Genomic DNA, 17,412 nt, shown 5'->3' with positions numbered 1-17,412 from the left:
CATTTGCTAACAGCAGTTAGCACAGCATTGAAGCCACCTCTGAAAGCATACTAAGCATGCTGTAAACATGTGCACAGTTTAAGCTCTTGGAAACCTTATGCACTTAATATTGTAAAGTCTCCTATTTGTCCCTAAACAACATGATGGTCTTATTTAACATCAAATGCACCTAAATATTTCCAAACTGGCATTTACACATTTTATATTCACTTAATTTCAGACTTATCTGAAAGCCCCTCTCTCCAATATTTGTATGAGTCCAAAATGTCACGATCAAAGATATTTTTCCCGCCGAGGCAGCACTTATTGCTTTACTCCATAAAATAAATGTGTTACTTCGGCATGCAGTATAGTTGAGGTATTATGCATTGGCCGTAACTGCTCCATAATTGATATTCTCAAAAACGATCTTTAGGGCTTTACTGCCCTTTGAGAAGAAGCAGCAGTCAGCGTCTGAATGATCTGTTTGTCCTGCTCTCTTCTCCCAACACCTTGTTAAGACCCAAGGCCTCACCTCAACCCTCCTGCCCCACACACACACACACACACACACACACACACACACACACACACACACACACACACACACACACACACACACACACACACACACACACACACACACACACACACTCACACACACACTCACACACACACACACACACACACACACACACACACACACACACACACACACACACACACACACACACACACACACACACAGACACACACACACACACACACACACACACCAGTCTGTCTGTCCCCTGAACAACCCCCTCACAGTCAGAGGCCAGACAGGGTCGAGCAGAGGGCGAGACATTTATGAGGTGTAGATATTTGTGCAGGAAAGCATTCCTCCTGTTGACACTGAGCAACACAGTCAACTGGATGCTGGACGAGCTGAACCAGACAGGCACTGAAAAGTAAGACAGGCAGAGCAGTCTGTCAAGTGAGAGGTAACAGAATGCAGGTTGTAGACTTTAAAAATCTGGTCGCAATGAGGAAAACGATAAAGAATTTTGGGGCATTGACTTGTTTTAGTGACCTTATCGTTCCCATGCAAAGTGAATGTTTGATATAATTCAAAGCATGTAATCGGTCAAAAAATGTCCACTGCAACTGAAATTGTCTCATTAGATCCCTGATGAATATTATCTTGACTATGTATCTCTTAGTAAAGGGGTGTAATGAAGCAAAACCTTCTCAAAGCATAAAAATAACCTTAAGGCCCCCATCCACCCACCCTTAACCCTATCTTCAGCGGTGGTGAGTCCCTCCCGCCCCCATGCTGATGGTGCAGGAAGGACCATGGCTCCGACACGGGGCAGTGGCCATCGTCAACACAAAAGGTTGTGGTCATAAACAGAGCTGTTTGTGTTCATTGGGCTGCTGTTGGAGATGACTGATGTGCCCATTAGCCCCTGTCTGGGCATTAGGGGGCAGGGGGGAGTGGTACTCAGGCTCCATGCAGGACAAAAACATCCCTGGGCCTGCAGAGAAAGGTCACTGACCCATATTGTGTCTCCTTTAGGCCCAGCCAGTGGTTATATCAGTGATTCAGGTTACAGAGATTGGCTTCGTCAAAGCTGATGAGCAAGTATGCAAATGTACAAATGCTTTAGGTTAGGGATGATGTTGTGTGAAAGAGGCATTTACCTTTTTCTCCAGGCTGTGGACGGAGGATGTTTGTATTGCAATTGCACTATTGTAGACAAAGAAGTATGGAAATACTACACTGTGTCTTTAAGTCAAACTACACAAATAAGCTGTTTTCAGTGTAAAAGCTTATTGTATGAAATGTAGTATTCTTATTCTTCCACTAGATAGCGCCCTCCTTTACATCCATTCTTTATTAAGGCGATGTGAAGAACGCATCTAAAAATCCCTTTTTATTTTGATCAGAAACAAATATCAAATTTAAATAAATTGTTACCTTTCTGTGTAATCGTATTTATTTTTATATCTATAAAAAATCTTCATCCGATACGATACATTTGTAAAAAAAAAATGCAGCACAAATACAGAAATTACAAATGTACAAGTATTTTAAAACATCAACACACTCAACGCTGACCGATATGTTCAGGGGCGACTTTTTCTCAGTTTTCTATCACACACCAACAAGAACCAGTTATTTTAAATAAAAAATAAAATAAAAAAACTGGCACATGAATCACAAAAGTTCACATCTATCTCTGAATCAGCCATCATCTTATTTACACAGCTTGGCAGCTAAACCCAGTAGGCTTTATTTGATGCTGTGACAGATCTGTCTCTATTTACTAAGGAACTCAAATCTCATATAAACTTAGTTCAGCCAGAGACACTTACATCAAAGGATTTATCGCAACAAATACAATAATTTGTCAGAAAAGGGTCTTGTGCTTTACAAATTATTCCAAGTAGCCTCAAAAATATAAGTAGCCTCACAATCCTAAAGGGAGCACATTACAACTCCCTCAGGGGTATAGAGAACAGAACCTGGCTCATGCTCTACATATAAATTAGATAACTGATGCACAACGAGTAAAGAGCTGTCATTAGCATGTGTGGTAATAAGAAACCAGAACACGTGGAGTTTGGGGAATGGTGAACCGAGAAATCTGCTGTGCGATAGGTGAGGGTTAACTATTATTTTTTTCTGCAATGGCAGCAGAAGTTATTAAAAAAGAATGAATGCAAGTTAGTCAAAATACTCCTAATTAGTCATCTTCCTGTTGATTGTTAAAAACAAATGGTACTGATCAGCTAACTAGCTCTGTCTGAACTAGTTACTCCATTTTTGTTAATAGGTAAGTACTAAGGGTTTTATTCCTACTTAAAAAAACAAACCTGTTAGATATTTGTGAGACAAATGTACCAAAGCACTAGGTTGGTCTGTTCTTTAAAAACAGTCTCTTTGGTATCATTTTGTGTCGAGAAGTCCCATTTAGATAAAAAAAACACATTTGATTCAGTCTTTCAAAGGCAATATCTTAGTTATTACAAAACTGTTTAACATACATATGTTGATGGGAGAAGGTAGGTGCAGTGAGATGAAGAGGACACAGCCAGAATAATAGAATTAATTCACAGAGGTTTGCGGATGAGAAGATCCAGTGTTGCTTTATTTCTTTTCACTAGATGGCCTCTACAAGACCAGCTTTATTTAAGAAATGCAAATGCGACATCACATCAAGAAATACAATGTCACATTCTTATAAAGCGCTCTTGGCATGAACAAACAGCAACAATGACAATAAATAAAATGTTGGCGAATAAAATTAAACTTTGTCAACAAAGAATACTCAGGATTGCATATCAAACAAGACAAAAAATAGACAAAATGTACTTGGCACAAATTAAATAAACACAAGTAATTTTCAGATTGAGTGAACCTACTCTATGTCCATTGCTTTGTGAATCTGATTGTCCTTCAGTTAGCATTGAGTATGTGCGTGCACTGTACAAAATAGACACAGATGGCTGATGAAACTAAAATAGACTAATTCCAACACATCGTCGGTACTCAACATGTTACTTTGTCAGTACCTTGACCTTCATAGTCACATTCCCAGGTGGCATTTTGCTGCATGTTTGCACGACACAAATCTGCAGGTACATGTGCAAGAAACCATTGTCACAATTCAAAGCCAATATATACGCACATAGTGGAGGACAAGTATTCTATAATTTACCAGTGATTTCTGATTCGAGTTCAATACAGGTGCTTGACATTATGTTAAATTGAAATAAAGGAAATAAAGATATTAAAAGACACTTTGGTATTTGGTAGGTCGTAATGTGACAAGCTGTGTTCATTCAACACATTTTCACTAATAGACCCGGTCTTGTTCTAAATTGATTTGTGTGGACATGATTATAGTGATGCCAGGACACTCATCACACACAAATATTGTGTCAAAATATTATACTCATAACATTTATCTTAAATAATTTTTGACCCGTGACTGCAGTCCAGTGGGATCTGCCTTGTGATGATGACCAAGAAGTACATAAATAAAAATGTTTTTAAAAAAAAGCATAATAGTAATGAAAAGTAACAGAACACTTTTACGAAAAAAGCCACTTGACCTATTTTTTTATAAACAGGATGACCCCTCTCTCTCAGAAAGTGAGTCTTGTCCTGTTATAGAATAAATCCTTCTGTCTTTGTGCTCCGTCTGTCTCAGCAGGGCATATGCAGTGCAACACTAACATCTCCAATCTTGACTTCCCAAAGCTAAGGAAAAACAACGTAATGTATTCTACACCCATATAAAAATAAATCAATCGCAAACATGGAAAGATACATCTCATATATACAATAAACTCCTATATAAAATACCTTTTATATACATATAGACAACAGACAACAATACAATAATTGACCTATACAATGTACACCTGAACAGTTAAGACAGGCGAGAGGTACTGAAGTGTATGGCTTGATTAGGAACAATTCTAAATATTTACAGACATCAACTTTACATCCTTTACATGTTTTCAACTTCCCTGGAATGAAGAGGTCTAGGTAAAGCCCCATGCCTCATTTTTGTTTCCATTCCCTTAGGTAAGGCTACCTTTTTAAGAATTGGTCCACAGAGACTACTCAGCCTCACGATACTTTCACAGTTCAATGCACTCTCAGCTCTCCTTTGGTTACACATGATAGGAGCTAGAAACATGAGTCCTAAAACCATGTATGAAGCTGTCTATCACATAGAACCATTAAAAAGACATTAGTTCGATGATAAAAAAAAACCTTACATATTGAATTTTGTTATGTCCAGGAATACCCAGACTTTATTCTATTCTTCATGAAAGGTTAAACCAGTTATTGACAAGCCCTTCACTTCCAAGAAGAGGTTAGAGGTCAATAGACTCCAGTGTGTAACCTCAAACAGCCCTGCTTTGGTGCTGATATTCTTTTTCATGGGTCCACAAGGCATACCCAAGAAATACTTGTTGTCTTCGCAGACTGGATGGTCTTGTTGGTAGAGTCATGGACTTATATCCTCCCTCCAAAGGAGTCCTTCAGTAGTGTCCTCATGGAGGTTCAGCACAGGATTGAAACTCCTTCAGTAGTTACCAATTGACCAGCGGTGGGATCGTACGTCCCAGCCAGGTAGTAAAGGTCTGGGAAGGTACTGTTCGGCTTCTGATTGTGAGTCAGACACTCATACTCCTTCCTGCTCACTACCTGGCACTTATGAGAGATTGTCTGGACGTCATTCTCATCCTCATGACACGACTGGTACAGGGCATGCTGTAGAGGGAAAGCACAGGGTAAGTTGTATTGTTTATGAACCAACAGAGAAAGAATGTAATTCTAACAAATAACTAACAGTCTCCGTAAAATGTTATCCTCCATAGCGGCTCACCTTGCCATCTCGATGCCGCTTGCCAAGCTTGGTTTCTTCAGGGTGGTAGAACCATTTGACTTTGACCACCATGTTAGAGGTCCAAGATTCCCACAAGTTCTCAATTTGACCTACATATGGGAGGTTGGGACGTCCAGCGGAGAGGAACACAGCACAGTCACCCACACTTACTGTGTCTCTGCCTCTCACAATGGCCTTGTAAAAAAGCTTCCTCGCCTTGCCCTTTAGACCTCGCCGCTGTGGAAAACAAGACGTATTAACACATATTGTTTGACGATGAATATGTCTCTTGACCTAATGATTTAGTATTGGAAGATATTATGAAAGAAAAGCGGATATATCTTTGCTAAAATCATGCAGTAGAAGAATGGGCGAACTATTCCTACCTGTGTAGGATTTCCTGACCACCTCCACATTGGTCGTCCTGCAAGGCACGAAGACATCTTGGGCCTTGGAACAAAGGACGTTTCCTCTGGAAGCACCCTAGGTTTCTTTACAAAATCCTTTGATGATTTAGAGGTGGAGCTGGAGCTTTCTTTCCTCTTTAGGGACTTGCTGTTGGAGACCTGGTCCGGGGGGCCTCCTTTGACATTAGAAACAGCCACAGCTTTGGCCACAAAGGAGTGCGAGTGTGGCCTTGAAGAAGTTGAGGGTTCAGAGGGTTGTAGAAGCCCCCGGTGGGAAGTTAGACAACTCTGAAGCATCAATGTAGAACTGTCCTCATCCTCTGAGCTGTAGGAGGAATCATTGTCAGAGGAACACAGGCTGGAACTAGAGAGAGAGCCTGAAGAAGAGGAGCTTGAAGAACCAGAAGACGACGAGGAGACAGAGAGGCGAGACAGGAAGCGGCCAGCCGTCCTTAGTCCCCCTGAGGCTGCAGCTACTGCAGCCCTCCTCCTCTCTTCCTCCTCATCATCTTCATCATCGTCATCATCATCCAGATCAGAGTATGAGCTGTGACACTCTCTGTGAGAGCTGAAACCCAGGTCGCCATATTCATCCATACGCAGAGAATAAGAGGGCTTTCTTTGAGGTGTGGTTTCTTTCAGGAGGAGTTCTACTTTGGAGGCACTACCCTTTTTGTTGTCTTTAACCAGCAGCACTGGGTGAGAGTACGACTCTGTCCTGGGCATACCACTCACACTTGAAGATCCAGCTTGCAACATTAGAGCTTTGCTATTCTTTGTCTTAGGCGAGGTCACTCCCTCATGATCTAACTTGACTAAGAACTCTTGTCCAGACTTTCTGCTCCTTGGAACTACAAGGTCATCCTGCCTGTGCTTCTGGGCATACAGCCCACTTCTTGGGCCCTGAGATAAACCTGGACCTGACCCTGAAGACTGAGTACAAAAAGAGGAGTAGCCATTTGCAATGCTGCTGAAAGAGTCCACCTCAAAAGAGCTGCTGCTGAAAAGGCCTTTGGCTGGGGTGGAGGACATTGGCTGGGTCCTAGACAGGGGAAAGAAGTCATCTTCTGTCCCTCTTAAGACCTTCCTGGGTGTCCCATTAAGCTGAAATAGGTTGTCCGACGACCGCTTCCTGTTGTTGCTCAACGAAGGCCAACCCAAGAAAGGTGAAGGACTTTTATTGGCATTCTCAGCCTGCTGTTGCTGCTGCTTTTGTTTTTTACCAGAACCCTTTGGCCTCCCTAGAGTGAACACAATGTAATACTTTAGAGAAATATTTCATTTGATGTAATACTGCAGCCATAAAAGAACAATGCTACCCCATATACACTATGAGGGAATTTAAGGTGCATTTAAGAGTTGCGGGGTATTATTCTTACCAGGTCTTCTTTTGTGGACAGTTAAAGTTTGGCTATTTGTTAAAGTGTTGATGATGTTGAATCGGTCTGAAGGTCTGCCACTGAAAGGGGCCTGCTCCAGACTGGAACTCCTCCTGACTGTTTTCTCACTGGGTATATGCAGGGCAGGGGATGACTCGCCACCTGATGAACAAGAGGTAGACGCTTATTAACATTGACTTTCAGGTAGACAATAGAGTGTAGCATGGAAGGGGACTTCCACAGAATAGGAGACACCTACAGCGAATCTGGTATCCTGGAGGTAGCAGGCGGATGTTTGGGAGAGAAATCTTCGCTCTGTCTCCATCATCAAACTCTACCATCACTCCTCCTTGCTTCCCTTCATCAGATGAAGCACCTGCAAGAGACAAGAGCACAACATGTTGTTTAAACATACAACTGAATATATAGTTTAAGATACATAGGTCACACGGGACAAACGGATATAGAAAGAGCTGTTGTCTCACCTCTGCGAACGTAACCTGGGTATAAGCAGCGTGAACGTTCGCTCCAGAAAGCACACACCCTGGTTCCTTCATTGAGTATAGCCTCCGACTCTGGCCGCACATCCAGCACCTGAAGGCAAGACCAAAACATAATTAGGATTCATTACAGCCCACACACAATCGCACACAGACAGACAGACAGACATGCATGCACAACACACTCACTTACAAACAGTGAGAGAGCCTTCGAGCATTGTGCATGGGCAGCCACTGTGCCACATTACCAAGCGGCACTTATCTCATGCCAATGTGCCAGTCAGGGCTGAAAGGAACGGAAGCCATGATGCAGTAAATCCTGACTTGCTGAGTAATACTAAAGAGGGTCTGAATAGAGGGCTTGTGATTGCAGGTTGCCAGATCCTCCCTCCAACAATGCAGGCAGCCCCAGCATCCGCCACTCACTGGGGGCTCTTTCAGGTTGCTTTCATTTACTGTTGCCATGGCGAGGGACCCTTTGACTGATGAGGTGTGGATGTGGGTGTGTTTAGAGTGTGTGTGCATGGGGGAGGGTGAAGGAGCACGGTGGAAATCGGGGCATTGGTGTCAGAGTCAAATAAATGGCTTTGGGACTAATTTAAAAGACAAGAAAGTGGAAGTATGGCATAATTAGGACCAGCTGCTATCTAATGAGTGTTTAAATAAGTTGCCAGAAGTGCTTTGTGTGAAGCTGCTGGGAGAATTGGTATGAGCCAGCTTACATGGATGAGAGACAGAGGAGGCAAGTGGTCAAATACTAAATGGACTAATATGTGTGGTCCTCCAACAACAGGCACCTGATGAAAACTGATCTTTTTTACATTACAGTTCATTTAGCTGACACTTTATCCAAAGTGCATTCGACCAAGAAGATACAAACTTGAAGAAAACAGAATCATATGCAAACATTAGGTTTCATAGAGCTAAAACATTTGAAGTGATACTCAACAGGCTTTAGATAAGCCAGTCCTTTGTTGGTTTATAAGTGCTTTGTTAGTAAGTGCTTAGTTAGTATCTAACTTCTTGACGACAGTTACAATAGTGCTTGGCCATTCGGGAGATATAACTGTAGATTTATTTCGAGTGCTCTTGAATTTATACTGAAAATAAACAAAAACTTAATACTGTACAAAAGTTTGTTTAAGAAAGTAATTGAATCATTTGCAAGTAATTAATTAATCTGGTTATTTTGAGCAAGTGTTACAAGAGAGTTAAAAATGCCAGGTTTTAACATTTCCTGGCAATAATTACATAACATTTTATCCTGCTTTGACTCAAAACATTAAAGGTGGGGTAGGTAAGTTTGAGAAACCGGCTCGAGATCGCTAGAATTTGAAAATACACAACCGGAGAAAATCTGCCACTTCCTTACAGAGCCCCTCCTCCAACACACACGAACGCGCACATGACCAATGAGGGCACGAGATAAGTTTGTGCCCCGATGGAAGGCTGACAGGCAGGTAGGCCTGTCCGTTTAGCCGATTGGTCGTGCTTTTTACAGTATTACGGCTTCCACAGATGACGTTTTTTTATGGATTTTTTGTCAAAGCACTTAAGATATTCATTGCTATCAGGATGTTAAGAGCATTCCATGGAATATAACAAAAAGTGTATCTCGAGCCGGTTTCTGAAACTTACCTACCCCACCTTTAACATTATGGCTAGTAATTCTTCAAGGGTTTAAAGGAGAAAGTGTTGCCAGTCATTTGATTAAAAAAGAAGCAGCTCACTTATAATTCATGTTACCATGCCTTGCTGCTTTTCCTTTCCCCCATTTAGAGTGACGGCAACAGTTATTAATCTAAGGAACAATGTTGCAAAGTCAAACTCTGCTCTACTTACTCTATTGTGTGCAAACACCACGTCCTGTGCCCTGTTTGGCAATAGTGAAGACTTATGTCCACAGTTGGAGAAGATATGGGTATGACGTATTTGCTTTAGGGGACCTAGCTGCTACTGTATTAGCGCATGATGACCAGCATCCTCCACAAAATAGGACAAAGGTCATCTGCTGAAGTAAACACTATAACTTTATCCCGGTTACAAAGCACACCAAGAAGCACATGTTACCTAAATGCAAATGTACACCAGCCAAGACTGATATGCGGTTTCTACAGTATGTAATTGTCTCATTTCATGAATGACTTGCGTAAACTGAAATTGTATCTTAATTTGAGTGAGAATTACAGATCCTAACGATCTTGTGGTTTAGGGAAAGAAAAATCAAAACCACACCAGCTGCAACTGAAAAAGAAACTAAAACGGGTGAACAATTTTATCGTGAAATATAGATTATGTTTGAAAGTTGGATAGCTCTACACTATTGGATCATTTCCAGTCATCATTAGCAACCCTAACCCTCTTTAAACGCCATTTTGTTTGTATTGATCTGATCCTCTAAAGTAAACAACTATTTTACTCAAGCAGCAATGAGATGTTAAGTTATTTCATTTCAAATGTGAGTGGATCCAGGTGTTTGTAGGATTATCTCATCCACACACACTCACAAACCTAAAGATCCTGTCTCACATATGTTCATATACATTTACAGGGTTTGAATGGCCTCAATGACCCTGAGAGGCTGTCAAGGGAGGTTTACAGATTGAAAACTAAAGGACCAGCAGAGCTACAGAGAGGCTGAAAGGCTATGAAGGATTGCGGCGGTTGAGAAGGATGTTTAGGAGAAATAGAAGTGTTGAGTGACCAAGGAGACCAAACGAGTGATGGTGTTTCCTGTAGCAAAGAGTGTTTTGTGCAGCAGGGTGAACTTACAACTTCCTGTAGCAGCTGCTCCAATGAATAGATTCTTGGGCGGTTTCCTCTTTCACCGTAGATAACAATGCTAAAGCTAGAGAATAAAGCACAACAGAGGGAGAAAAATATATTTTCAGATGCTTGTATTATGCTTGCCTTGCTCACATGTCATATGTGACTCCTACTCAGCTGTTGTTAAAACATCGTTCTGCTGCCTAAGCCAGGAGAACCAAATAAACACTCAGTTAGGTATGGATGGCGTCTTTAAGCTAAGGAATGACATTAAGATGGATACAAAATAGGCTAACTTGGATACTGGTGGACATTTCTAGTCCCATCATGCTAAATTCCTCTTTCCTTTATCCTTAAAGAGCCTTACCCATTACACCTTGTAGGCCTGACTTCAGTATAGTTTCATTATATTCAAGAGAAGGCAGACATTTGTATTGCCAATATCTCCAACACTTGCCATCTCACATCGAAACCTTCCAGATTGATATATAGCACAATAAGTAATATTATTAGTTTGACTTTGACATAAACTGCCCCTTTAATTATATAATTATTGTGATTTCAACCTCAACAACCTCCTTAAATGAATAGAAGAACATGATTACGATTATGTAAATGAGGTGTGTTAGAACCCTGCTTTATCGCATGAACTTCAAATGTGTGCTTACATGTCTGGGAGATCCAGTGTGTGGATCCTTGCAGCGTATAGTAGCTCATCCTCTTTGCAGATCAGCACCTTCAGTCCATCAGTCAAGAGCTCTTTGGTCAGGACACAGTTGGGAACTGTATAAGCAAAAGGCAAACATTGCATTTAATAATTCACCACATCACTGAAACTAGCTTCAAACACTGTTGCAAGATGTCCTGTGTAATCTCTTGCCTTCTGGGCATTTTTTGCTGTAAGAGCAGCTGCTGTCCTCCTCTTCTTCTGAGAAGCTGCTGCCATCCATCTGAAAGCCCTCATCGGCCGCAAAGCTCTCCAGCAGCAGACTCACTGCTCGCCCCTTTGGCTGTAAAGTACAACAGAAGGGATACACAGAAGAATACATGGATTTAGGAATGGAGACAAAATAAAAGTGGCAATGGATAGTGTGATAGGAAAAAAAAGAAGAAATTGTTTAGCATGGTACTCAAAGTAGCAATTAACCGCAGGGGGCTCCACAGCGCCTCTACTATCTCCTATCAGTAGCCTTTTTTTACACTGTCACAGCAAAAAGTGTTAGCCGCCCCCCCTTCTCACATCTCTTCTCCTATTCTCCCCTAAGATTACTCAGCAGGAGGTTGGGCTATGTGCGATGTACTTTTAATAGTTCTACAGTAACCATCCTCAGGGTGAGAAAACTGGGACAGTAAGACATCACCAGCATTTTTAATAGAATGTAGGAGTCTTTGAGAATAGGATTCTGTTTGGTGGTTTGCTTGTTCCTTGTTGAGTGAGGATTGAGTGCTTTTAGTATTCTCCGGTTCTAGTACCTTCTGCTCCTTGGTTATTCGTCCCTTGCTGTCTTCAGTCTGTGAAGATGTTGCCCCAACCGACCAGCAATTTCTTCTCTGTTAATGAGAACGGACAAGGTGAATTGTTAAATATCACCACTATAGTCCCAGTAATTTATGTGCAGAATTGTTATACAATGAAAGTCATTTTGAGTAGATGTTTATGATGTAACATTTACATATCCAAATGCTTTCTACTGACCTTATTGATGGCTCCTCTCAACATTGTGCTTTTGCGGGTCGCCCTCTTTAGCCTCTCACTGGTGGTGGTGAAGGTGGCCAGGCCCATGCCCCTTCGGTAGCGGTTGCCTCTGGTCCCGAGGCTGCCCCACCGAGGCTCCTTAGACCTGGGCCCACATGGCTTTCTGACCCCTTCAGGCCGATGGTCTTCATGCCGGTTTTTGACTGCAGGGGACAGGCCTATCCTACGAGGCGTCTTCTTCCTTATTTTGACTTCACCTTCTGCTCCAGACAGACTCTGGGATCCTGTGAAGTTCAATTAGAGAAACAGATTTAGACGAAGCCTAAAAGCCAGCGGGAGAAACACGGAACAGACGCTTCCCACGAAGATGTGGGGCAGCTTTGTTGACTCATGAATCAGTTTCAAAGGACAGTCTTACCGTAAAGCTCCTGTCTTTGTTTTTTGTTCCTGGCTTTCTGGTTGGCCTCTAGTTTCACAACAGATGATGGACTCGGACCTGTCATGCAGGAGCTAGAGGTGACCTCTCTGGGGTGTTGGATCCTGTAGTCTTGAGCATGGTCAGTATCATAACTGCCTTCCTCTTCTTCATCGTCTAATGGAGATAGCAAACAATACAGCATTAGGATTCTACTATGAAGTTGGTTTTATAAACTAACATGGCTTCTCAAATCCATCTCTTTACGTCATTAGCAGCAAGTATTCACTGGCACTTCATTAGAATTCAATATCCTCTCTTAACTCTTCATAGGAATGATGAATGAAGTGTTTTCCCCTCAGTGCTATTTTATGATGTGAACCCACATGTCACAGAGCTAATGTGCATGTTTTCAAGCAGCTCTTTGACTCATGCTGCTAGTCTCTAGGGCTGTCAAAGCATCTTACAGGCAATTGTCCACAGCTGCGGCCGCACATCGAGCCCAGAACAGCAAACACGGCGATCGCTGAGGTGTCGAATGTCCACCAAATCCCTGTCCGTTACAAAACATTTATCAACACCTATTTAATCAACTCGTGTTGCCTTCAAAGGGATTAACAAATTGACAAAAGGCCTGCTGGATTTTATAGGGTGTTTTTTTCCCAATGTTTCCGTAATAATAACAATATCTTAGTAGTTGTTGCTTTATTTTTAACTTGTCAAATGTCCTTTAAGCACTGCAGCCATTGCTTATATATTTTCGGTAGCATTTCTTTTTTCATCTATTCTATTATACACTTCCATAACTAGCCGATCAGAGGTCCTCAATTCCCTTCAATTGTCTGTTTGTGGGAGTGTAGAACCCAGTTGTGTGTGTGTGTGTGTGTGTGTGTGTGTGTGTGTGTGTGTGTGTGTGTGTGTGTGTGTGTGTGTGTGTGTGTGTGTGTGTGTGTGTTTACACAGTTAAACTTGCCACCAAAAATGGTCAAGAACAGGAAACCCACCCAGTATTTGTTACTATAAGGGGACAATGTTTTATAACTGAGCCCTATTCATTTGCTGTGGTTAGTTTGATTTACCATCACAGTATTTGTCTCATAAGTAGCTCTCAGTAGTGTCTGCCTCACCTTGATCAGAGGAGTCACTTTCTGCCGGGGAGCTCTCCCCCTCTTCCATTGCCTCCTGCCTCTGGCCACGGAGATTCCTTGCTCTGGGACGGGAGGAGCCCTGTGTCGGGGTGGTGGATCCCTTTTTATGTCCACGGTGCACTAGTCCAGACCAGATATCTTGGGGGCCACTGTCCACACTGGCTGCTGAGAAAAATTGCAAAAACCAATTACATATCTAGGTTAAGAATGAAAATAAAATACTGCACTGTGCTATTAAAACCAAACGGTATGAGGTACAATCATTACTATTGTCTGGCAGCATCTACCTGTGTCACTTTGTCCCCCAGACTCTCGCCTGAACTCAGGTTTGCTTGAGCCCTGGCTTCTGTGTCCATGCTTGGGGTTGGAGTTGCACGGCGAAACCTCCTTGTCCCTAGAGCCCGTCCCTGAGAGCAATTTTTTACCCTGGGCTTTCTGTTTGAGCTGAGTCACATCATCGGCCAGCTTGGAGCTGAGAATTCTGTGAAGACTGCTTTTTCTGCAGCCCTGTGCTTTTATCTGCTGCAACAGAGAGAGATGAGAAAGCCAGTTACACTCCTGGTCACAGCAGCTGCAAAAGCATCCGAACATCAGAGGGAGAAGGCTCTCATTTGTTCACACACAGGGAAGAACAAGGAACAGGAGAAGCTCCAATGAAAGAGATATTAAGACCGAGAGCAGAGGATTTTACTCCTGAGGGTAGCAACTCATCAGGAATAGTGTGCAACAAAATAATATATCAAAAGCAAAGAAACAAAGAGTGGTCTCTTTAATTTCATGTTGCATAAAGGGCAAACGGAGGAGGACAAGGGGATGCTGACCTGTGTGCTGCTGAGGTGCTCAAAGCCTTGACTGGACAGCCTCTTCTTCCTTCTCTGGCTGTCTCCGCCCCCTCCTAGGTCCTCAGGCGACAGGGCAAGCCCCGCCCCAATCGACCTGCCAGTCAAAACAAGGGAGAAGCATTCATTAGAAAAAGAACGGCGGTGGTTTGAAAGAAAAAGAGGGGGTAGGACATCACAGGGGGAAACGGAGTTGAGTCACCTCTCTCTGGGATCTAATAAGTCTCCTTTCTCTGTCTGATGAACAGCATGACAAAAAAGGACATGGAGAGCCCAGTGTCTGAACCATACACTTGAAGAAATTGTGATCTAACAAGGAACCTGGGATTGTTCGAGGGCAGTGTGGCATAAGAAGCCTTAACGCTTCATCTGGGGAGTGTCTGTGCAGCTTGTGAAGCACTGCATTGCTTTGAAAGATGCGCTGAATGGTTGGAAGGCATTGCATTTGTATGCGGCTCTATTGTTCTCAGTGAATATCATAGCTCTCCAGTTGCATTTTCATATCACTGTGGCACACTCCTTCCCCTGCGCTGAGCAGCATCACAGGCCAACCACTCCAAATGCCCTTGAATTTTCCCTCTGGAAGCCTGCCCATAGACCACACCGACGTGAGCCATGCCATGCTCAAACAAAAGATTAACTTCCCCTCTCCTCGTGTGTGTGCAGCCGAGGAAATCAGTCACATGTATCGAGTAGGCGGGGTTTAAATGTGAAGTAGATAAATAAAGCGCATTTAACATTTCATGTTTGTTCTTTGTTGCATATTTATACAATTCTGTAACTGCACATTGTTTGGAACCAAATGTGTGCTTAAGTGTTTATCTGAACAACGAATTTAAACTCAATTTTGTTTAAAATCAAAAGTGTCTGTCAGCGTGCATCTATAACAAAATGCAGGCGTTTGTCGGGCAGTGGGACCGTCTGCCCACTGAAGGGCGGGAGAGCGTCAGAGGCGTCAGTGAAGTGTGAGTTGTCAGTGAGGCAGATCCCGCCACGGCTTGCCTTCCGCTGCTGACAAACACAATATGACAGAGTCCCTCCCCTCGGCGGGGGGCTGAGCGTACAGTGACTAATTAAACAGAATTGATTAGCAGGGTTTGCTGGATAGCAGCAGTTCTTTCCAGCCTTCCCCCCCAATCAAAGCAGCCCCACAAAGGATGCCAGGGCTCTACCACACAGGAGTAACAGGCACCCACAAAAACAAACAATCCCTGCATTAATGCCTATGAGCACACCGTTGCATCCATATCTAATTGTGCAGATGCAAAGAATGTGCGAGCAGGGAGGGTTTGGAGTTATCGCTCACTAAAACACACACACACACACACACACACACTTCCTGTGGTTCAAGCTAAATAAGTCGGGAGACGCTTAACGGGTGGGCTGTTACCCACTGACCCACTGACCCCCGTTACAGCACCCAAGCATCAGTATCTTGTAGCGGCATGAGTGGCATGTGCAGTACATGCTTTTACATAACCCTGCCATGTAAGCAACAAGGGGCTAATCAGTCCCCTGTCTGCCTCTCCCTTGTTCAGATGTGTCATGTCATTCTCCTCTGCATTGTACACACACACACACACACACACACACACACACACACACACACACACACACACACACACACACACACACACACGCACACACACGCACACGCACACACACACACACACACACACACACACACACACACACACACACACACACACACACACACACACACACACACACACACCCACACACACACACACACACACACACACACACACACACACACACACACACACACACACACACACACACACACACACACACAACAAAAGGGTGAACGGCCTGGCTGCCTCAAAAAAAGGTGCCTCTGCTGTGGCTTTATTGTGGTCTGCAAAACACCACACAAACCTCCTGTCGGCCCCCCCTCCCTCCCTCCCCCCACTGTACTTTGCTGCAGGGCCCTGGCCCTTACCCTTTCATTTTGGTGTCATTGTCACCCAGCATCAGTGTCTGTACTCGGATCAGTGCTGGCCTGGCGAGGGGGCAGGGGTATATGGATGGAAGGAGAGTGGAGGTGACACCGCAAAGGGGCAGCTGGGAACATGGTGGACTGTTGCCCAGAAACCACAGCAAAGGAAGAGGAGGGGGAAGATGGAGAGAGAGGGAATGCTGCGAGGTGACATTTAGTGCTCTAAGCCTTTCAAACCCCTGATGACAAGGCTAATTGAAGCCGCACAGGAAATCTTTATCCCCTCCCTTTTTGTTTATCACATCCACCAAATAGCACTAATACCCCTTTTTTTTTAAATAGCTAAAACTTCATCAAGCAATTTTGAGAAATAGCAGGGTTCTTTTTCCTTGAATATCATCCTTGCAATCAGTATGGCTTTATCTGTCTTTCTTTTTTTTCCGTTGCTCTGCTCACTGTATTCCACTAATTGTTTTTTTCCTTATACGCGCATACATAGCATTTGAGCTCTAAATGTCAGCTTATCACCGAGTGCCTGGACTGTCTGACCATCATGTTATCCTTTGGCCCCCTGGTGACCGCGTGGGGCGGTTATGGCAGTGGTGTGTGTCACATTCCTGCTGCTGGGAAAGATTACAGGAGAATTCACAGTACTCTAATTACATCCTCTGCCTGTCACTGAGCCCCCCCCCTCCCCCAGCAGCCCCCCTGCCTAGCTAAGCTCAACATGCTCTACAGTCCTGCCACATAGGTTGAAGATTAGCTGGGTTGAAGCCTAATGAGACTTGTGAGCAGTCTAGGTATGTGTAGTCCATATATCAAGCACATATAAACATTCTGTACTAGCAGATAAACCCACGAATGACACCTCTGCTGTAATACAATTAACTCCTGTGTTGGCTAGACTATACATGGGGACTTCCTTGAATGGTT

General features: G+C 43.3%; 1 protein-coding gene across 3 annotated transcripts in view; it reads right to left on the bottom strand.

Moving 5' to 3' along the window:
- Positions 1-3,090: 3,090 nt before the first annotated feature.
- LOC117450937 (BAH and coiled-coil domain-containing protein 1) overlaps positions 3,091-17,412 on the bottom strand; it is a 68,633-nt gene continuing 54,311 nt past the window's right edge. The window contains exons 15-29 of one of the 3 annotated variants that reach the window (XM_071204036.1): positions 14,502-14,616; positions 13,968-14,202; positions 13,660-13,845; positions 12,536-12,709; positions 12,118-12,401; positions 11,895-11,972; positions 11,302-11,431; positions 11,090-11,204; positions 10,428-10,503; positions 7,641-7,749; positions 7,415-7,531; positions 7,156-7,317; positions 5,756-7,017; positions 5,370-5,606; positions 3,091-5,254 (exon numbers count right to left, since the gene is read on the bottom strand). In XM_071204036.1, the coding sequence (XP_071060137.1) occupies positions 5,045-5,254; positions 5,370-5,606; positions 5,756-7,017; positions 7,156-7,317; positions 7,415-7,531; positions 7,641-7,749; positions 10,428-10,503; positions 11,090-11,204; positions 11,302-11,431; positions 11,895-11,972; positions 12,118-12,401; positions 12,536-12,709; positions 13,660-13,845; positions 13,968-14,202; positions 14,502-14,616 (3,490 nt within the window). In that variant the 3' untranslated portion in view covers positions 3,091-5,044. The remainder of the gene's footprint in view (positions 5,255-5,369; positions 5,607-5,755; positions 7,018-7,155; positions 7,318-7,414; positions 7,532-7,640; positions 7,750-10,427; positions 10,504-11,089; positions 11,205-11,301; positions 11,432-11,894; positions 11,973-12,117; positions 12,402-12,535; positions 12,710-13,659; positions 13,846-13,967; positions 14,203-14,501; positions 14,617-17,412) is intronic. The other 2 variants (XM_071204038.1, XM_071204037.1) reach the window with 2 other exon arrangements.

The sequence above is a fragment of the Pseudochaenichthys georgianus genome, chromosome 8, assembly GCF_902827115.2.
Source record: "Pseudochaenichthys georgianus chromosome 8, fPseGeo1.2, whole genome shotgun sequence".
NCBI lineage: Eukaryota > Metazoa > Chordata > Actinopteri > Perciformes > Channichthyidae > Pseudochaenichthys > Pseudochaenichthys georgianus.
Note: the sequence above shows the minus strand (reverse complement) of the source record. Positions and strands in the feature narration are given on the sequence as shown.